The sequence below is a fragment of the Lagenorhynchus albirostris genome, chromosome 20 (genome assembly GCF_949774975.1).
Source record: "Lagenorhynchus albirostris chromosome 20, mLagAlb1.1, whole genome shotgun sequence".
NCBI lineage: Eukaryota > Metazoa > Chordata > Mammalia > Artiodactyla > Delphinidae > Lagenorhynchus > Lagenorhynchus albirostris.
The window spans coordinates 35,153,123-35,175,423 of NC_083114.1; the positions used below are offsets into that span (position 1 = coordinate 35,153,123).

At 44.1% G+C, this 22,301-nt stretch overlaps 1 protein-coding gene and 1 long non-coding RNA gene across 3 annotated transcripts; one reads left to right on the forward strand and one right to left on the reverse strand.

Annotated features, from left to right (window-relative positions):
• Positions 1 to 758: 758 nt before the first annotated feature.
• On the reverse strand, positions 759 to 12,651 carry NME1 (NME/NM23 nucleoside diphosphate kinase 1). 2 transcript variants are annotated; one of them, XM_060134695.1, is made up of 5 exons: positions 12,545 to 12,651; positions 4,913 to 5,042; positions 2,706 to 2,807; positions 1,547 to 1,659; positions 759 to 1,061 (listed from the first exon to the last, which is right to left on the reverse strand). In XM_060134695.1, exons 2-5 carry the CDS (start codon positions 5,036 to 5,038, stop codon positions 944 to 946), a joined length of 459 nt encoding a protein of 152 aa, XP_059990678.1. In that variant the 5' UTR covers positions 5,039 to 5,042; positions 12,545 to 12,651; the 3' UTR covers positions 759 to 943. The 2 variants fall into 2 exon arrangements, with proteins under 2 accessions (XP_059990678.1, XP_059990679.1); XM_060134696.1 differs by lacking the exon at positions 12,545 to 12,651 and adding an exon at positions 10,328 to 10,385.
• Positions 12,652 to 12,877: 226 nt separating this feature from the next.
• Positions 12,878 to 14,231, forward strand: LOC132511313 (uncharacterized). Its single transcript, XR_009537582.1, has 3 exons — positions 12,878 to 12,990; positions 13,374 to 13,533; positions 14,120 to 14,231. It is a non-coding gene; the product is annotated as an uncharacterized LOC132511313 (long non-coding RNA).
• The last annotated feature ends 8,070 nt before the right edge of the window (positions 14,232 to 22,301 follow it).

Sequence of the window (22,301 nt, forward strand, 5' to 3'; positions counted from 1 at the left end):
TCAATATCCTAACTAATCAAAACTACTCACAAGGGCTTCCCTGGTGGCACAGTGGTTAAGAATCCGCCTGCCAATGCAGGGGGCACGGGTTCCAGCCCTGGTCCGGGAAGATCCCACATGCCATGGAACAACTAAGCCCGCGCGCCACAACTACTGAGCCTGCACTCTAGAGCCAGCGCTCCTCAACAAGGGAGGCCACCGCAATGAGAAGCCAGTACACCACAGCAAAGAGTAGCCCCCACTCGCCTCAACTAGAGAAAAGCCTGGGTGCAGCAACAGAGACCCAGTGCAGCCAAAAATAAAAACTAAATAAATTTAAAAAAAAAAAAAAAAAAAACTACTCACAAGATATCTTCTCCTTCTTTTGAGGTCATCCCAGAAATCCAGGCCCACTATCCACATAGCTTCTTGGCTTTGGAGTAGTTACAACTTCTCACACTCCCCCAGCCACTGAATCCCTGAGAGCTTCTCAAGGGCAGGAAGTGTATCTTTTATTTCCAGGGAATCTTCAATGCACAGGACAGTCTTGGCAATGTAGCAGATCCCGGACAGAGAGCTGTTGACTGGCTCAGTGCCAAGAGTGGATGGAATGCAGGGGGAAGAGAGGGACAGGCAAAGAATGTGTGTGTATGTGTGACCTCTCAGGCCAATATAACTTATATAGTATTTACACTCTCTATTAGCTTAGGTTAGCCAGAATACGTGAAAAAGAAAAAGCAATACGACAATACAAAGTACCTTACTCAATGACTCCTTCCTTGAGATGAAACATTTTAATCTGATGACAGCACATAACACTGTACAGGGAGCATCCACAGCTCCAAGAGTTTCCCTCCAGATGAAAAGCAAGTTCTCAGAAATAACTAGATTTGCTATGACCTGGCCCCTGCCCATGAGAGGGAGGGGAAGTGGGGTGGGACAAGCACTGTGGTCTGCTTCCATGTCACTCGTAGATCCAGTTCTGAGCACAGCTCTTGTAATTCACCAGTTCCTCAGGGTGAAACCACAAGCCAATCTCCTTCTCTGCACTCTCCACAGAATCACTGCCGTGGATAATGTTCCTGGATGGGAAAAGAGATGGCCACATTACCAAGGTCAGAAGGATTAAACTGCCCAGAAGCTCCCCTCATTTCCATTGCCAGAAAGCCTACAGCCACCGGAGCAGAAAAAACCAAAGCTCCATGTACATTATTCCATGTCAAAAGAAAAAACCCATGACTGCCACTAATGTAAGGATAAAGAATGCCCTCTCCACGTCCAGCCCTCCTAGCAACACTGATGCGAGCAGTGGGAGCCTCAGGAAGGACTCTGGCCAGCAAAGCGCATTGTACCAGGTTCTACTCTCACAACAGAGGCACAACCATAGTGATGTTGATGACCAAAGGCAGGGGGCCTGCAAAGCCAAACACCAATTAAGAAGGAGGAGAACAATAAACTCTGATTACAGATTGCTCTGTATATGGTATCATGTCTACCCTCAGCTTCAGAAACCCAAATTCTCGTGGCACTTGGATTTTAGAAAAGAGTAAAATGCACCGACTCTCACCTGCCAACTTGGATGCAGAAGTCCCCACGGATGGTCCCAGGCTTGGAGTCCACAGGGTTGGTCTCCCCAAGCATCACTCGACCTGTCTTCACAACATTCAGCCCCTCCCAGACCTCCAAGGGCAAAAGAAGATATGGTCAAGGAAGGAAACCAATCTCAGCAGAAAATCTGAAAACTATTAATTCCAAAAAAAAAGAAAAAGAAAAAGCACCCCCTTAAAATGACATTCATTCATTGAACAAATACTTATGGGGCATCCAAGTGTTCCAGCACTGGGAATATTGGTCTCCCTGCCCTCCTCTTGCCTTTCTACAATCCATTCTTGACACAGAGTGGCCCTTCTAAAACACCAAGTGTAGAAACCTCCCATAGCTTCCCAGCACTCAGGAAGTACAGGGCTGAGACAGCCCTACATAATCTGGCCTCTGCCTGTGCCTATGAATTAATCTCATCCAACCTTCCCTTTCACCCACCAGGCTTCAGTTACGCCAAGCGTCTTTCTGTACTTCAAAAAGTCCCCCACCCCAGGTCCTTTGCACATGCTATTTTCATGGTTGAGAATGCTCTTCACTGTGAATTTGTACACAGCCGGCTCCTTCTCATCCAGATCTCAGCTTGAAAATCGCGTTCCTTGACCACCCAGTCTAAAGCGCTCACTTGCTATCACATAATCCTATTTCATTTCTGTGCATATCACTAATCATTAGTTGATATATATATGTTTTTTGGTTTCTTTATTATCTGCCCATCCTCCCTTTTCAGGATACGTAGGCAAGGAAAGCTATGAAAACAGTTACCTATTTTGTCTCATTCATGATTGTATCCCCAGTGTCTAAAAGAGCCTGGCACAAAGATGACAACCAATACATACTAAGAGAAGAATCACTGCAATAAACAAGACAGTCTCCCTCACCTCCAGGAGCTTACAATCAGGCATATCTCTCCTGATTTCTCCCAGGTGTGAGTCTTCAGTTCAGCAAGCAAAGGTATTTTGTCTTTGGTGAGCCAGAGAGCTGACTCATACCCTAAATGTCCAATGCCCTAGCCTCAGAATCCTCTGCAACAATGAGGACCTGGCATTAGAAGCAAGAATCACAATCTTCACTCTTCACTCCCAGCTGAGTCATTCACATCAACATCCCACACATGTTACACTCACCATGGCAACCACTGGCCCTGAGTGCATGTATTTCACCAGGCCAGCAAAGAATGGACGGTCCTTCAGGTCAATATAGTGCTCCTTGAGAAGGTCTTCAGAAGCCTATCCCACAGGATAGAGAAGAGAATTGATCCCAAAACTATCTAAGAACCAGCAATTTAGTTATTTCCCACTTACCCATCCTGCTGTTTAAAACGTGAGCTCTCAGCTCACTTGTTCTATTATAACCCAATTCACTCTTGACTTTACCAAAGGGAAGAAGTGACAGGGACTAAAAGTGCTTCAGCTTTGTACCAGTTTTCCCCCTACTGTCCTTGACTGATCAGCATAAAATTATAGAACATTAGAATTGAATCCAGCCATGGTATTTTACACAGGAAAACTAACAATACAATAAATTTCCACGCCCAAGCAAGCCTCAGCTAAAATGTTACAGGGAGGAACAGCATTGGATGAGAAGCAAACTGAACCAGGCCATTTCTCTTCATATTTATTCAGAGAATAAAGGCCTTAATTAATTAATTAATTTAATCTAATTTTTTTTTTAAAGAAAAAAAATTTAAATAAATAAATAACCCTGTAGGCTCATGGCAGCTATCCCTCCTCCCATTCTTCACCAAGTCCATGCCCTTGATAGGAAACTCAGTATAAAGGACAAAATGTATGCACTTAGGGGTCAGAGAGACCTGGGTTAAAATCCCAGCTGCATCACTGACTGGATAACCACACATTACTTAACTTCTCCAAGCCTCAGCTTCCTATCACTAACAACCACGGGAAAAGGATTAAGTACCTCTCTGGGTTGTCATGAGACCTAGACGAAAAAACACATGTGCCCAGCACGTGGTAAATATCCGATCAACAACACTTTGATTTCACTTTACGTTCAAAACTGACGAACCTAGTTGCAAGGCAGGAATAAAGAGGTAGACATAGAGAATGGACTTGATGACATGGGGTGGGAGGTCGAAGCTGGGGCGAAGTGAGAGTAGCATTGACGTGTATACACTACTGAATGTAAAATAGTTGGCTGGTGGGAAGCAGCCGCATAGCACAGGGAGATCAGCTCGGTGCTTTGCGATGACCTAGAGGGGTGGGATAGGGAGGGTGGGAGGGAGGCTCAAGAGGGAGGGGATACGGGGACATGTGTATGCATATGACTGATTCACTTTGTTGTGCAACAGAAACTAACACGGTATTGTGAAGCAATTATACTCCAATAAAGTTGCATTAAAAAAAAAAAACCTAATTTAATATACAAACTCTCTGGAGAGCACTGCTTGTCCAATACCTGGCTCGAATCATTCTGTCCCACTCTCCCCTCAGCACTAACATCAGTCTTCTCCCTTTTATATTAACACAGTTTTTCTAAAACATCACACAGGAACTAAAATGCAAATCAAACTAAATTTAAAATTCCTTGGCGACCGAGTGGTTAGAACTTGGCGCTTTTACTGCCAGGGCCCAGGTTCGATCCCTGGTCAGGGAACTAAGATCCCACAAGCTGCGTGACCCACCCCCCACTCTTTTTTTTCTGATTCATTCATTAAAGTTGACTCTTAATAGGAAAAGAAGATGATCCCCTAATGTACTTGCTTTGAGAATTTAAATTCTTATTTCCCAGGTCTGTTTGCAGATGGGTTCTTGGTCAATCAATCCTTTGCATTTTTTGAAATATTGTTTTGTAGGTATCTTGCAAGTGTGTCTGCCCTCTGCTGTTTCAGGTGGGCCGCCCCAAGGGCAAAATCACAACTTTCCTCTACATGCCCTGATGGTGCCTAATATATGCTAGACAGTAGGCAGGTGTTAACAATGATAGAAAGACTTCCTTGCTGAAAAACAACCTGCCTCAAACGGTGGGGACAGTGGGGAGGAGGGGGGGTCTCTAAAATTATCTGCTCAGGAAGCTCACGATCAGGAGCTCAAACAAGCCCAGGGCTTTGCGTCAGAAATCACAGTGCTGCAGCAATATGTGGAACCCTGCATTGCCAAGAGGAAAGGGAGGCTACTTCTGAAAGTCGCAAATAACTTTTTTGCTCCAAGACTCAGCGGAGATGCCACCGAGGAGTTTCCGGGTTTTAGGACATTTGTGTTCACCCTAAATGGAGACGCCTAGAATGAGCTGAAGGGAGAAACAGAGAGGCTGACCTATGATGTTCTCCTATTTCTATGAAATAATAGAAATAGCAAGAATGAAGTCCACTTACCTGCATGAATTTCATGGCAACAAGGCGGAATCCCTTCTGCTCAAAACGCTTGATGATCTCTCCCACAAGGCCGCGCTGGACTCCATCGGGCTTGATGGCAATGAAGGTGCGCTCGCTATTGGCCATGGTCCTGGGGATAGAGAGGTGGAGGGATGAAACAACACAACAAACAATATCCTGCCTACATCATTATCCTTCTCAAGGGGATTACCTCCCTAAAGCTGGTTTAAATCTGCAACGTCAACTCCAGGACTCTCTGGTAAAACCTGATTCCTCCTCAGTCCCCTCATCTAGGAACTAATACCCCAGAGTGGGGAAGGGTCCAAAAGCAGGGCCTATAATTTCTATTTCATTTGATTTAATAAGCTTCTGTTAAGTCATGTCAAGAGGACATGATTGCCAGTTCACCCTCGATCTGGACTCAGGCAATCGGAGGCTCCTCCCCCTTTTCCTGTCCCTGGAATATACACTCTGTACACTGTTCCCACAGTAGGAGCCGTTACAAGGACACAGCCTTGAGAGGGTAAGGTGTTGTTGAGACCATCTGGACTGAACATGTGACTGAACCCAGTTAAACTATATAAGTTTATATAAACTATATAAACTTTAAGATTCGGGTGGGTGGGTACAATGCAGCCAGCCAAGACAAGCCTCATATGCATGTTCCCTTACTTATTAAAACTGCTACCTTCCAACCTGGAGTGGTCAACCTCTTTGGTCTCTCCTGGTCCTCTCTGTACAGGGGCCAGTGTGTGGACTGACAATTTGTGAGCCAGCCAGGAGACTGAAGAAATGGGCCTTGGGAAAGAGGCATCCCTGGGGGAAATCCCAAGCTGAACATCGACCTCTATGTGGGGAGGGTGGCCTGTATGTTTGATACTTGCAGACCACCACATGAAAACAAGGATGCCCCAAGAACACCGGCTGCTTTATTGCATTTATTAGAGAAACTACACAGAGCAGCAAAGAAGGCAAATGAATGGCTGCCACGGTGGGCTGGCCTCTACTGAGGGCAGGCCACTGGCCACAGGTGCACAACTAGAGGCTGAAGCTCCAGTTAGACAGTTGGAATAAGAGCTGAAGTTAGAGAAGAACGTGCAGGTGTCCACTGCTCTGCCAGCTTTGGGGCTGGCAGACAAGATGAGAGAGCAGGATTATAAATTGGAGATCTTAGCTTGTCATATGACAAAGCTAGGAGAGCACAAGCTGCTGCAGATTAATGTCCAAGTGCTGTGTCAAAGCCTGATTAGGACACTAAGAGACAGAAACCCTGGGAAAGTGAGGAGCACAAAGGGGAGGATGTTGTGGTGACTGAGAATGAAACAGATGAAGCGCCCCATGCTGTCCAACGCCTAATACAAAGAAAAACTTTAAATAGTTGTTACCCTAGACTTCTGATAATAGAGAAATACACCCCAAAACTCTTAAGAGAAAACTTGCATTCCTTCTCTGTTCCTTGAAGTTATAAATCTTACCATGTCTTTGAAATGTAAACACCACAGGAAATAACTAAAACACTGCCCACAGACGAAAGAAAAAGGGGGGGGGCAGCGGTGAAAACACAGACTGCTATAGGAGCACCCTCACACAAAATCTAGTCCACAGTTTCCCTAAGATTATTCATCAAAGGCAAGTACAAATTTTTTTTTTTTTTTTTTTTTTGGCCACGCTGCGCGGCTTGAGGGATCTTAGTTCCCCCATCAGGGATCAAACCCATTCCCCCTGCAGTGGAAGTGTGGAGTCCTAACTACTGGACCACCACGGAATTCCCAAATTTTTAAAATCTTCTCCGCAAATATTAGTAAAAGGCTTCAGCCATGTGGGTGGATACTTGATTCACGGCTAAAGTTCTGGAGAGAAAGCTATGGATTCTCTGTTTGTGTCTGTCAGTATGTTCGTATGTCTATGGATTTATTATATATAGGTGATGTTTTTCTATCTCCAGAGAGTATTGTCAAAATTAACTTGTAAAAGAGCTCTATTTAGTTGGCCTAAAGAAAAATAAGCTTTGATATCAATAGTGTACTTATATAAAGCTGAAACAATTTTCTTTCATCTGCTCAAAGGACAAAGTTTTGTTGGACTATTGGTCTGTTCCTTATGGGACTGTAAGAGGTTTTCCTTTACCTTTTGAGTAACCTGCCCAGAAAAAAGGTTCTGTGGTTTTATCCAAATAATTTCTTGTGCTTCGTGTTGTCTTTATCACATCTTCAATTACTTAAGAAAACTGAATCTTCTCTATTAAAAGAGTTAAGGTTTTTTTTACAATTATGTAACTTTCTCTATTTGCCTTTGGAGTCTTTGTCACTTAAGTTAAATAGATAACTAAGTACTGTTTCACAGTGAGCTAAGATCCTATTTAATCTAGTGTTTTAAAACCTTTTGGTATTTTTGACAAGCTCCCCCAAAATCTAATTCTAAATAAAGTTATGCTGACCTAGAACTAACTTTGGGATTTTCCAGAGGGCCCCTGGAACGTCTCAAAAGACGTATTCTCTTTCCTTATAAAAGAGAGATATTAAACTAATTAGCCTATTTGATATATTAAATTATATGGGAAACGCTGTCAAATAAGAAGTGATGTTAGGGACTTCCCTGGTGGCACAGTGGTTAAGAATCTGCCTGCCGATGCAGGGGACACGGGTTCGAGCCCTGGTCCGGGAAGATCCCACATGCCGTGGAGCAACTAAGCCCGTGCACCACGACTACTGAGCCTGCGCTCTAGAGCCCATGAGTCACAACTACTGAGCCTACACGCCGCAACTACTGAAGCCCGCGAGCCTAGAGCCCGTGCTCCGCAACAAGAGAAGCCACCACAGTGAGAAGAAGCTTACGCACCGCAACAAAGAGTAGCCCCGGCTCGCTGCAACCAGAGAAAGCTCGTGCTCAGCAACAAAGACCCAAAGCAGCCAAAAATAAAATAAATAAATATAAATAAATTTTTAAAAAAAAGAAGTGATGTTAAACTTTCTTTGGGCTATATTTGTATGAAATTCCTAAAAATCTGATATGTCCTGATATGATGTTATTAGTTATAATTTTAAAATGTATGTCACAAAAACAATCAAATTCCCTTGTCGACTGTATTATAATGAACTCTCATCAGATCTTTAACCATGGACATTTTAAAGTCTTTTGTCATTGCTGTACTCTGATGGTTTTGCAAAACTGTTCCTGCAAAAATGCTTCACGTTCAAGGACTTTTATGGAAAAACTTTAACAAGCACAGGTTTCTGATACCTAAGATCAATTCGCCTTCATGTTGAGAGGGACAGTAATGGACGTTTCAAGGACTTCCTCACGGCTACCTGCACAGCCCCACCACATGTCATGGGATTATAGCCCAAGACCTGCACCTGTTCCCCTTCCCCACTTCAGTAAAACGGGCCCATTACATTGATGATATAATGTTCACATGTGAAGACTTGCCCCTGTTGCAGGACACTCTGCAGGCTTTGCTGGAACATCTGTGAGGGAGAGGATGGGCAGTGAATCCACAAAAAATTCAAGGTCCAGGCACCTCAGTAAAATTTCTGGCCCTCCTTCGTTTGGGTAAGATTCAAGTTGTCCCAGAAGTTGTCATTGATAATGTACAAGCCTATCCAACCCCTAAGAATGTGAAAGAGGTGCAAGCCTTGGTAGGACTTTGGGGGTTTGGAGGACTTTTATTCCCCATCTGGCACAGGGCCTCCATCCCTTATACCACCTGGTAATGAGAGGGCATACGTGGGACTGGGGATCAGAGCAGCAAGCCGCCTTTCAGATGGCAAAAATATTAGTGAAGCAAATTGAAGTTCTGGGCATCTCCCAAGCCGGACTACCATTTGAGTTAGATGTGGCTGTGACTCCAGCACATCTGGGTTGGGCACTGTGGGAGAGACAACAGAAAGAGAGTACCCCTAGGATTTTTGGTCCCTGGAAGGGGGCAGAAACCCAATACACCCCCGCAGAGTAACAGCTTCTAGCAGCGTACACAGCATTCCTCCGGGTACAGCCTCTCACAAAGAAACAGCACATCATGGTAAGAACTTCCCTTCCTTTGAAGGGGTTGTTCAGAATATGTTCCATCTACCCACCTCTGCCATGGCTCAAACCCCCCACACTGGCTAAATGACACGTCTATTTGCAGCAGAGGAGTACCCTACCACCGGCCCGCTGTCTAGAAATGTGGGCGCTCCTAGGCCCTGTAGAGAACGTAGATCCTCCAAACGTCCTGGCCCTGTTCCTGTGTCGGCCTGTAGAGAGGGAGCGCGGGAAATTCCCACTGATGCCTGATATACACATGCCTGGAAAGAGGAACAAACGGCAGCCTCCAGCGGGCTGGTGAGCCCTGGCCATTAATGTTTTGCACTGACAGTTGGGCTGTTCTAAAGGGATTGACCCTATGGCTTAGACAATGGAAAGACAAGAGGTGGATGATCATAAATAAGCCTTGTGGGGTCTGGATACGTAAAAAGACATTTGGGTTCACCTGCAAGAGTCTGAGGCACTCCTCACTGTCTTCCACACCCTGGCTCATAAGGCGCTGACATCCTCTGGCAATCAGGAAGCTGATGCCCTGGGCCAGAAATGAGTCCTAGCAACTGACCCTTGGGTGCATAGGAAGAGGGAACACTGAAGTGCCCAGGGGGATGACATATTGCCAAGGATGCTGGTCTGCCTTTGAAATACAGTGACTTGATTAATGCAGTAATAGCATGTCCTGTGTGTTCTAAACAACACCCAAGGCCACTGCCAGAGGAGTCTGGGGCCACCCACCAGAGCTCCCAACTGATGTGAAATCGGCCAATTGATTATAGTGGCTCCCTCCTTCCTAGTGAGGGTTCTAAATATGCTCTGGTGTTTGTGGACACTGCATCTGGCCCAACCCAAGCTGTCCCCTGTTGCCTCACAAACCAGGCTGCCGCTATCAGGGGATTAGAGAAGCTAAGACCATGTATGGATACCTTTGTTGAATACACAGTGATCGGGGGTTATATTTCAAAGGTCATGACTGGGCAAAAGAACATGACATCAAATGGAAGTTCCATCTCCCCTATAACCCACAGGCAGCAGGACTGGCAGAAAGGAAAAATGGAAGAGTAAAGCATCAGATTAAATTACTAACAGGTAAAAACCACCTTGGCCGGGTGGACTAAAGTACTGTCCCAGATTTTGATGCATTTGAATGATCAACCAGTAGAACCTACGGCCCCAAATGCCAGACTGGGGACCCCTGACAAGACACCCAATGCCATACAAGTAAGGAAGTCTTGGGAAACAGCCACTGCCCCAACTTTCTCTGTGGATCCGTGTGCTGTGCTGCTGAGAACACTAAGCCCCATCATACCTGGGAAAGGAGTTATCTACTGGAATTTGCAATGGGATGTCTCACCGGGATGGGTGAATTCACACCTCTGGGCAAAGGAGACTTACTCAATCTCCACTGGGATCCTGCTGTCCTACTGCAAGCCCGACTGTTGAAATGTGCTATAGCTGGAATGAAACATGCATCTTTGAAAGAGGGGAGAAGGTGGGGTTCCTGGTCTGGCATATCCTGCCCCCAGTCCACCGCTGCCTGCCCCGGCCAATATGTATGGTATGTACAACCGGGTCAAGTTCCTAAAGCCACCAACCTCCCTCTCCTCCAGGCCAGATGGGCATGATCCGTTTTCTACTGGTACAATCATTTAGCCGCCATCTTGGTCCCCTCCATTGGCCTGGAGGACATTATAGCATACAGAGAAGCCCTTACTAACTTCACCCAGCAAGCCTTAAATAACAGCCTGCAAAGCCTGTTGTTACCAACCACTGAAATATCTTTCATGAGAAAAGCTGTCCTCCAAAACAGAAGAGCCTTGGACATTATTACTGCCTCATAAGGGGACGTAGGAAATCAATGGTTCAGATTATGGGGCTCTTCATAGAGAAAACTGTTACTTATTTGGGGACTCATCTTAATCCATGCTTTCTCTTGGATGTGCCTCTATACTGTTGCTGTGGCATCTGCCTCCACTGCAGTCAGAGAGCTGCCAAATGAGCCACGCCATGCTGGCAGAACCCCTTGCTAACCTCTCAGGGCACACTTTTGACTCTGCAGAAGAAGGGGGTGAGACTGCCAGGGCCAGTCACAAGCGGCGGAGTACTGGAGGAGGTCATAACTATCAGCTGAACCCAGAAACTGGAGGCTCCTCACCCCCACCCCTGTCCTTGGAATGTACAGTCTGCCTACTGTCCCCACAGTAGGGGCTGTTCGAAGGACACAGCCTTGAGAGAGTAAGGTGTTGTTGAGACCATCTGAACTGAACATGTGACTGTACCTAGTGAAGGCCTCTACACATACTTTTAAAATCCTCATGGGCGAGAGCAGAGATCTACTCATCTCGCAACCACCCAAGATAGGCCTCAAGCTCCGTTGCTCATTATACCTGTGGAGTGGTCTGCCTCTCTTCAGTCTCTGCTTTCCTTCTGTGTACAGGATCCAGTTTTTGAACTAACATAAGCATCTATTGTGTACCCAATACTGTGGCAGAACTAAGGCAGGGGATGTAAAAAAAAAAAAGACACTATCTCTCAATTATCCAGATGAGGGACACCACAGTGATAATGTGAAAGTGATGTCTGGTACAGGGCAGCCTAAAATATGGTTTGACCTACCGCCACAGTCATGGTATTAGAACTAGAAGGGGTTTTACAGATTATTTCATTACAATCCCCTTCTTTTACAAATGAGGAAACAGATCTAGGGCACCCGAATGAGGACCAAAGTCCAGATTTCCCAACCCTATGCAACTTATGCTGTATCATGAGATATAATGAATATTCTGACTAACCAATAAACGGTGGACTGTGGGAGAACTATTGCCATGAGTAATATCTGATATGCGACATCATGTTGGAAGGAAGCCTAGAAAGTATCTATTCCAGACTTTTCCTTTTACAGAGAAAAAGATCGGGCTCAGGACCTGCTCTGTCTCCACAAGATGAGAAAGGAGTCCGTTCACCTTGAAAGTCAATCCCTCTGTGGATAACAGCACCACCTCCTGGCTCTATCTTCCTGTACTTTACCTCTTATTTCAGCATCTTAACAATATGTTTGAATTTTCTGTTTTCTGTCTCTCCTCTGGCCTGCCGCCTGTATACACGAATGGATTACTTCTGTGTCTGTCCCTGGTACCTAGCCACAGGGCCTAGCACTCACTAAGAGCAAAGAAAATGTCTTCAATGATAATCACCCTACACCTCCAAGAAAAAGAGACAAAGCCCAAGAACTGGCGGAGATCTCCCGGGGGAAGCTGGAGACAAGCATGGATTCCCCAGGAGAAAACGGAGCTAAAGAGCTACAAACAGTCCCTGTAAGTGTCCTCCACATCCACCTGACACACACCTGTCATTCATTCAGAGCCCAGCACTGCGCTAGACAGAAACAAATAAGGCACAACCCCTGCGGTCGCGTCCTGATGAGAAAAGCAGCCACGGACAAAGGTGAGTCCACGTGGCGTGGGACGTGAGCTGACAGGTTTGCACCCGTCGAAAGGCGCTTCCCTCCCACCCCATCACCCTGGCCACCTCTCAGAGCGGAACTCATCCGACCTCTTCGCCTCCCCCTCCCCTTCCTCTCCCTTTCCTTTCAGTACCCCGAACCCTTCTCACCAATCCGGCTACTTGGGCTTCAACTCCTTCTGCTGCCACCGGCACCGGAAATGCGCCCCCGCCCCTCGTGGTTCCCGGCACCCGCCCGCGCGGAACGCTTCTGCCCAGATCCGCTGCGGGAGGGCCCATTTTGCAGAACACCACTCGCCTACGCTTCCTCCTGACAGTCGGATGTCATTCTAGGGAGCAATTTCCAAAGTTAAACTTCCGGTACTGTTTTTTCCTGCTCTTCTGGCTGGCTACCGCCATCTTTTTTTTTTTTCCTTAAGATTCTGTGACTGTCCGTTTTCTCGAGCAAATTGGCTTCCCGCGAGGTGGCGCTCACACTTTTCATTGAGTCTGAACGAGCACCTGACCTAAAAGTAGACGGTCGCCCTCGTTTTACATTTACTCATTCTTTCCAGCCTGTCAAGCAGATTTTTTATCGAGTAACTTCTGTGTGGCAGGTATTGTTTCAGGGTCTGGGGTATAACAGTAAACTTTGTTGGAGCTGGTTATGGGGACAAACAATAAATGAGCAAATTAATATGAAATATATCATAGTATGCAAATGTTGTTAAGAAAAAGCAGGGCAAGGGCGGAAGGAAGATTGAAGCAGTAAACTACTTTAAAGGTTAAAGGAGGTGGCAGTAGAATAGACCTGCATGAAGTGAGGGAGCAACTCTGGTGATTACCCAAGGGCCAGTGTTATAGTGGGCGTTGAGCGCTAGAAACTGCGGTTGGAGAGCAGCAAGATTATGTTTTGGTGGGAAGTGATTGGAAGATTTTGAGTAGGGCGTCATATCATCTGATACACATTTTAAAAAAAAAATCATTCTGACTGCTGTAGGAGGAATGGATGGGGTAAGATACAAAGCAGAATCAGGAGCCTTTTCAACAAATGTGCGGGAGCAATGGGACATCTATAGGCAAAAGAAGAAGAAGAAAAAACACCTCTACCTAAACCTCCCACTTTAAATGAAAATTCACTCCAAATGGATCATAGTTTTGTAAGTGTAAAACTATGTGGACAAAAAAAAAAAAGACAGAAAGAAAATGTTGCCTGCCATTTCAGTAAACAAAGACTGCTGCCTGACATCAAGCCATCAGCCACTGTAGCCTCCCCAATGATGCACACTGAAGGGAAATCAGGAGAAAAACAGGGTACTGGCCCTAGATAGTTAAGATGCATATCAAATGAATAATTTCAATGAGCGTATTTTTTTAATCCAATGCAGCTTTTTGTGTGATTAGCAGTAATTTTTTAAAAAATTTATTGATGTATAGTTGATTTACAATGTTGTGTTAATTTCTGCTGTACAGCAAAGTGATTCAGTTATACATATAAATATTCCTTTTCATATTCTTTTCCATCATGGTTTATCACAGGATACTGAATATAGTTCCCTGTGCTATACAATACGACCTTGTTGTTTATCCATCCTATATATAATAGTTTGCATCTGCTAATCCCAAACTCCCAATCTTTCCCTCCCCCACCCTTCTCCCCCTTGGCAACCACAAGTCTGTTCTCTAAACTGATTAGCAGTAATCTTTTGATGTTCCACTAACATGTTTCTTGTTTGTTTTTTTCAGCAAAAACTATATATCCTGGCTTCTCCCTTACCTCTTTGGAACAGTTCCTCAGAGCTATCTGAGAGACTGTCTCCCAAGCTATAGTCATCAGTAGGGTCATCAAATAAAACTTACTACTTTTAGGCTGTGTGGGTTTTTTTAGTCAACGCTGTAAAAAGTTTAGGAAAAAAACATGGTAAAAAATCTTCAGGACCAAGGGCTAGGCAGAGTTTTTAGACTTGCCACCATAAGCACAATTCATACAAGGAAAACGTTGATAAACTGGATCTTATCAAAATGAAAACCTCTGGCTCTTCAGAAGACCCTGAGAAGAGGATGAAAAAACAAGCTACAGGGTGGGAGAAAATATTGGCAAACCACATACACAACACAGCCCTTGTATCTAGACTATATAGAGAATTCTCACAACTCAACTGTTAAAAAAATATCCAATTAGAGAATGAGCAAAAGACAAGATATTTCACTGAAGAGGATATGCAGATGGCAAATAAGCACATGAAAAGATATTCAGCATCATTAGCCATTAGGGAAATGCAAATTAAAACCACAATGAGATATCACTACACACCTTTGATGATGGCTAAAATAAAAAATAGTGACAACACCAAATGCTCTCAAGGAGGTGGAGAAACTGGATCCGCTCACACATTGCTGGCAGGAGTGTAAAATGGTACACAACCACTCTGGAAAAGTTTGGCTTCTTTTAAAACTAAACATGTGCTTACCACATGACCAGTGATTGCACTGTTGGGTGTTTATCCCAGAGAAAATGACTTATGTTCTGTTCACACAAAAACTTGCACACAAATGATTATAGTGTAAGTAGATAGGGTAAGGGGTCCCCAGAGAAAGAGAACTGACCTTGGTTTTTTTTGTTTGTTTGTTTGTTTTTTACTTTAAGAGAAGCCATTTTTAGCCTAAGCCACTTTGTGATCCAAGCCTGGCCACAATTCTTGCCCTCAAAGAGGTCTCAGTAATTAATGATTTAAGGGAACTAAAGAATGCAGGAACAAAGGGAAAGCAATCAGGAAACAATAGCTCAGTAATAAAAGAGTCCTAATTCCTCCCCTTAATTCCTCCTAGTTCTTCCTATATCCAAGAGACAAACGTAACAATCTAATACATATCTTTGAATTCTGCAGGAACTAGCCCCCACCCAGCTGGAGGACGGTAACTACAGGCTGAGATCCCAGACTGGTCAAAACGTAAGTAATAGTAATATTGACCTTTACTGAACCTAATGACTTCAATCAACTAAAGCTTGGACTCTGTTAACCTTTGTCCCAATTCTATGCTAAATTCTCCTCTGCTCAAGCCCCTTCATGAATACGCGTGTACCCTTAGCTTAAAACTTCCACAGTTTTGCTGTTGGGGAGATACTGCTTTGGGAAAGATCCCTGGTGTTCTCCTTACTTGCTGTAAGTAATAAAGGCTTCCTTCTCCCACTCTTCGGCTTGGTTGTGTCTTTTGGCTTGACACCCACCAAGAGGCAAACCCAGTTTTCGGATAACAATAGCAGCATTTGTAATAGACCAAAACTGGAAACAACTCAAATGTCCATGATTCACTTTTTTTTTTTTTTAAACTTGGTTTTGTTTGCTTATTTTTTTTTTTTAATGTCTTTATCTCTCCTGGCTTTTTTTTTTTTTTTTTTTTTTTTGCGGTACGCGGGCCTCTCACTGTTGTGGCCTCTCCTGTTGCGGAGCACAGGCTCCGGACGCGCAGGCTCAGCGGCCATGGCTCACGGGCCCAGCCGCTCTGCGGCATGTGGGATCTTCCCGGACTGGGATACGAACCCGTGTCCCCTGCATCGGCAGGTGGACTCTCAACCACTGCGCCACCAGGGAAGCCCCCATGATTCACTTTGCTGTACACATAAAATTAACACAACATTGTAAAACAAGTATACGCCAATAAAAATTAAGGAAAAAAAAAACTATGGTCCATCCATACTGTGGAACACTACACAACAATAAAAAACGAAACTACTGATACATGCAACAACTTGGGCAGATCTCAAGAGAATTATGCTGACTACAAAAAGCCAATCACAGGGCTTCCCTGGTGGCGCAGTGGTTGAGAGTCCGCCTGCCGATGCAGGGGACATGGGTTCGTGCCCCGGTCAGGGAGGATCCCACATGCCGCGGAGCGGCTGGGCCCGTGAGCCATGGCCGCTGAGCCTGCGCGTCCAGGGCCTGTGCTCTGCAACGGGAGAGGCCACAACAGTGAGAGGCCCGCGTACCGCAAAAAAAAAAAAAAGCCAATCACAAAAAAATTACTATATTATTTCATTTATATAACATTCTCTCTTTTTTTTTTTAACATTCTTGAGATAACAAAATTATAGAGATAGAGAATAGATTAGTGGTTGCCACGAGTTAGTGATTGGGGAGAGGGCATGGGTATGTCCTAAAAAGGTAGCACAAGGGAGTCTTGTGGTAATGGAATCGTTCTGTATCTTGATTTTGGTGGCAGTTACATGAATCTGTTACTGAAAGCTCGGCCTCTCTGTATAATAGTGCTGAATCAAATCTCAGAGACAGAGTTTTGGGTGAAGCAGAAAAAGATAGTGGTATTGCTTTGCCAGGCAAAGGGAGACACGCTGGGCTTCTGCCTCGAAAAACTGTGTTCCAACCCCAGAGGATTTGATGAAGGTTTTATAACTGTGGTTCAAGGGTGGGGTCCCTGACAAGATCAGTGTGTGTGTAGGGCCTGTACTCCTTTAATCTCATCTCAGCTAGCTGGTCTCCTAATCTTGATGAGCGTCTCTGGTCCCTTTAATCTTGCCTTGGGTGGTTTCTTGGCTGCTCCTCCCTTGATTAACAACTGTTCAAATCCGCCCTTTGGAACTCAGGGAAGGTCATGGAGGCTGGAGTCTTGCCTACAAAAAATGGGGGACAAAAGGGCCTCCATGCTGAGAGCCCCACAGGGCCCCACTCGGTTTCAAATCTACACATGTGACAAAGTTGCACAGAACTATACACATGCCAAAAAAATGAGTGCATGTAAAACTGATGAGATTTGAATAAATTCTATGACATGACATATACCTATGTCAATTTCCTGGCTTTGATATTATACTACAGTTATACAAGATGTTACCATTAGAGCCAATGGCTGAAGGATACATGGGATTTCCTCATACCTATTTTTTTGCAACTTCCCATGAATCTATAATTATTTCAAAATTTTAGCAATTTCTAAACAGAATCAGAAAAACTGGTTGAGACTATAGTAGTAGTGTTGCCAAGTCCAAGCTTGCTCTGCTCACCGCATGACAGGCCAATAAATTAGGAGATGAGCTGTTGAGGCAAGGAATAGAGACTTTATTTGGAAAGCCAGGCATCCGAGAAGATGGCGGACTAGTGTCCTAGAGTACCATCTTCTCAGGGTATGGATGCTGGTTTCTTTTATAGAACAGAGAGGCAGAGGAGTTGAGGAAATAAAGTAAAAAGGCCATAAGTCTTGCAAAACATCTCCTCTCCTGGTTTTGGCCAGCCTCGGTGAGGGGGATGTGTTAATTTCTTCTTTTTTGCACCCATTCACAGGTGGACAGGGTCAGGGTGTTTCCCTGAGAGCTGAACAAAGGCACTTTAGTTTAACATTCAGGCAGAGGAGCAGGGTTCCCCAAGGCAGGCCATTATGTATGCCTATAGCTATAGACAGAACAAAAGCAATGGAAAGCAAGGGTCAAAGTAAAAGAAACAGATCCAACATGGAGTCAGATTTTGTTCTTCCATGTTACAATTCCCCACTGTCAATGTCCATTCTACAATCTTGCAGGATAAGGGGAAACGACCGCTCTAACTGCTTCCTGCTGTGTAGGGGGGTGATGAGGGGTGATCATGGAATGGAAATGATCAGCCTTGGGCAGGGAATAATTCTCAGAATTTTTAGTAAGTAGTACAACTCTCAGTTATTTGAACTTGATTCTGTGTTTTTCAGTAGAACAGGATTAAACAAGTAGGTTGACCCACCCTTCTCCACCTATAAGGAAATTACAGTCTCAAGTTAAGGAATTTAGCACTTTTCTATGTATAGGAAGATGCAAGAGTCTGGGCTCACTGAAATCATTCCTTTGATATGCACCTCACCTATCTGGGGCCAGTATCCTGTGCTTTCACATCCTGAGTTTCCTCAGGGCTCACCATAGGGAGTGGCTGCAGTCTGATGGCTGCTAGACGGCAAGTACTTTTTCCTTCCTGAGTTCCCTCAGAGATCACCGGCTCACCATCGGTGGTGGCTGCAGTTTGCTGATGACTGTGACATCCTTTGTTTATGGATATGGCAGGAAATATTCCATTTCTCAGATCCTCCTCTTGGTCAGGAATTTGACCGATATTTGGGAGACAATTCATGACCAAATTTTGTCCCATGGTGCTGAGGTCATCCCACATCAGGCAAAAATTCCTGTTGATATGCCACTCTACGTGCTGTTTCCGGATTAGGCCCTGTTGATAATTAAAAATTCTCTGGACCCGCTGTCTTACTAGTCTATTATGATCCAGGAAATGTTTTTCCTTATTGCTTCTTCCCATACCTAGAATCACACTATTACAATTATTCTATAAAAGTCATAAATATGATCTATTTCCTCAAGATGTTTAGCCATCATCAATTTTGTTGGAGGCCTGGTTACACACTGAGTACTGTAAGAGACAACAATCTTATAAAATAGACAGGATATAAGTAATGCAGCTGGTAACACTGACAAAGTCATAGTGCAGCAGGGAGACACAAAACATAAACAATTTGGAAACAAAGAACAAATTAAAACACGGAATCCAGTTAAAATAAATCATCAAGTCCACAGGAGAGCCAGCTGGAGAAGCCAAATTCTGGCAGGATCAGGTAGAGAGAAAAAAGTAAATGTTTAATCTTTGTTTACAAGGGTATACTTTATCAACTTGTAGGACATAGCATAAGAGGAAAAGTTTTTCTGGAAAACAAAGATTAAGGCTAGTATATTTCCCACAGTCATAAAGTTATAAGTCATATTCATCAGTTCACTCAGTCCCATGTAATTAATTCCTGTTGATCTGGATAAAGTAATCAGGTTTTCCATTAGTTTTGTCATATGTTACCCAGTCCAGTGGTATTACCTAAATGCTATCAGAAACTTATATTTGTTAAAAAAAAAAAGGTTCCTTTTTATGAGTCTTCTTGAAAATCTTCATTTTGTAACAGCATCAAGACAAAACTTAAAATAGCATGGTTAAAGATTTGAGTACAATGCAATCACCAAGAAACTTGGATATTTCTGTAACATAAAACCAACCAGCTCTGGGACTTCCCGGGTGGTCCAGTGGGTAAGATGCCACACTCCCAATGCAGTGACCCTGGGTTCAATCCCTGATCGGGGAACTAGATCCCACATGCATGCCACAACTAAGAGTCCACATGCTGCAACTAAGAAGTCTAAATGCCGCAACTAAGAAGCCCACATGTTGCAACTATGAGTCCACATGCTGCAACTAAAAAAAGATCCCACATACTGCAACAAAGATCCCGCGTGCTGCAACGAAGACCTAGTGCAGCCAAAATAAATAAATAAATAAATAAAATATTTTTTAAAATGAAAAAATAAAACCAACCAGCTCTGAGACATACTTTGGGTTTTTTGGGGGGATTTTATCTATCTATTCAATAAACTTCCATCACTTAAATTAGCATAACTCTAGAACTTGAAGTTACCAAATATCTGGAAAGATCATTTTTATTTACTTATTTATTTATTTATTTGGCTGCGTTGGGTCTTTGTTGCTGCATGCAGGCTTTCTTTGGTTGTGGCTAGCAGGGGCTACTCTTGTGGTGCGCAGGCTTCTCATTGTGGTGGCTGCTCTTGTTGCGTAGCATGGGCTCTAGGTGCTCAGTCTTCAGTAGTTGCGGCACACGGGCTCAGTAGTTGTGGCTCGCAGGCTCTAGAGCACAGGCTCAGTAGTTGTGGCTCACGGGCTTAGTTGCTCCGCGGCATGTGGGATCTTCCCAGACCAGGGCACGAACCCGTGTCCCCTGCATTGGCAGGCAGATTCTTAACCGCTGCGCCACCAGGGAAGCCCTGGAAAGATCATTTTAAGTAGACATTTCTAAAATATAATTATTTTTAAAGAGTTTACCCAAAAGTTCTTATCTCATTTACATTTACTTTAAAGTTTAATTATATCAAGTTATTTTCCTTGCAACAGATGTAATAAGGTCTTATTTGATTCCTAGGTACAATAAAGTATTATACTTAATGACTCTAAAGACATGTTTATATTAATTAGATCAACAAACAAATTTTAATACCAGGTATCAACTTAATATTGAATATTTCCCAGTACCCATGAACCTGAAAGTCATTTTGGCTGGTTTCTTTATATTTAATTTGTAAGCGCTTACTTTTAAATTGAATAAAACTCTTTATAAACTCAGTTTTGATAATATTTTTCAGAGGTAGAGATATCTCATATGTATAATGTATACACAGACATGTAATACAAACAAGCTCCCTTTCTGTTCCAGCAAAGAAAGGACCCGGTGAGGAACAGACAGTGGTGGGTTGCCCCAGGGTAAACTTCTCAGCTTCCTGAAGTACCTCACAAGTAGCTGCTACAGCTCCAGGGCAAGGGAGCCATCCCTTAACAATCTGTTCTAGTCGTTTTGAGAAATAGGCAATGGGTTCAGGGATATTCCCCAGAGTTTGAATTAATACCCCAAGGCTTCTGCCTTGTCTCTCATGTACATACAGTTTGAAAGGTTTCTTTAAGTCCAGTAGTTCCAAAGCCGGGGCTGAGACTAACTTCCTTTTTATTGTTTCAAAGGCTGTTTGGCACTCTTCAGTTCAAGTAAGGGGCTCAAGATCATGTCCCTTCAGTGCCTCCTAGAGGGGTTTTACTGTGAGTCCATAGTTTGGATCCAAATCTGACAGAGCCCTGACAGTCCCAGAAAACCTCTCAGTTGTCTGCACGTCTTGGGTGCTCCCAAGCCTGCAGTTGCCTGCTTTCTGTCGGGCAAAAGATCCCGCTGTCCTTGGGAGAGGACAAAGCCCATATACACGACTTGCTGTTTGCATATCTGGGCTTTTTTCTGGGAGACATTATATCCAAAACTGGCCAAATAGTTCAGGGTTCTGATGGTGTTTTGTAGACATTTATCATATGTAGGGCTCACTATGAGCAAGTTGTCCACATATTGGAGTAAGAGTCCTTCATCCAGTATTGTTTCTAAGATCTCCAGCCAACGTCTCCCCAAACAAGGTAGGAGAATTCTTAAATCCTTGAGGCAGGACGGTCCAACAATACTGTTGGACTACCTGTGTTTCTGGGTCCTGCCATTTAAAAGTAAATAGCTGCTGTGATTCTTCTGCAATAGGAATGCAGAAAAAAAGCATCTTTTAAGTCAAGGACTGAAAACCAGCCGTAGTCTCCCGGAATAGCTGTGAGCAGAGTGTATAGATTAGGCTCCACAGCGTGTAAGTTTTGGAGTACTTCAGTAATAGCCCTCAAATCTTGGACAAAGTGATACTCTGCTGAGTTTGGCCTTTTGACTGGGAGGATAGAGGTGTTATATGGGAACCCACAAGGTTTAATCAGTCCTGTTTTCAAAAAATTTTCCAGAGTTGGCTGAATTCCCTTTTGGGCCTCTTGTCTCAGAGGATATTGTTTTAGATTAGGTGTCCCAGCATCCCTTTTACAAAGGAGATTTTGTCCCAAAAGGGGGATTGGACGCTCTGGATGTTTCAGGGTGAGGTCCCCTAGTTGGCATTCTAGAGGTTGTACTTCTCCAGAAACTCCCATGACTGGGATAGACTGAGATGTTTTCTGTGCCACCTTGGTATTTACCACAGAATATGTATGTGACAGATATATCTATTAGAAAGTCAATCAACTTGCTCCCCACTGTCAGATTACCTGGGGCTCCTGTGGGGAAATTAGAATCGGACGCCTCAAGTCCAAGGGAGTCCCCAGGGCTCTTCATTTATTATCAGAGTGTTCCTCTCTTTCTACTATATGAGAGGCTCTTGTCTCCTTTTTATGATTTTCTTTCTTTTTCTTTAGGGCAATCTTTTCTCCAATGCCCTTCCTCCTTGCAATAAGCACACTGTTCATTCCCCAATGGTGGCTTACCTTCCATTAGGTTACTTGCCTTCTGGGAATTCAATGCTGCTGCCAGAAAAGCTGCATTCCGTTCTGCATCTTGT

Excerpts from the sequence above, each read along its gene's own strand:
- NME1 (XM_060134695.1), bottom strand. The coding sequence starts at position 5,038 with ATGGCCAATAGCGAGCGCACCTTCATTGCCATCAAGCCCGATGGAGTC. Across the intron at positions 1,660-2,705 it reads CAGGGCCAGTGGTTGCCATG|GTCTGGGAGGGGCTGAATGT; the intron begins GTGAGTGTAACA and ends TTGCCCTTGGAG. Across the intron at positions 1,062-1,546 it reads TTCTGCATCCAAGTTGGCAG|GAACATTATCCACGGCAGTG; the intron begins GTGAGAGTCGGT and ends TTTCCCATCCAG.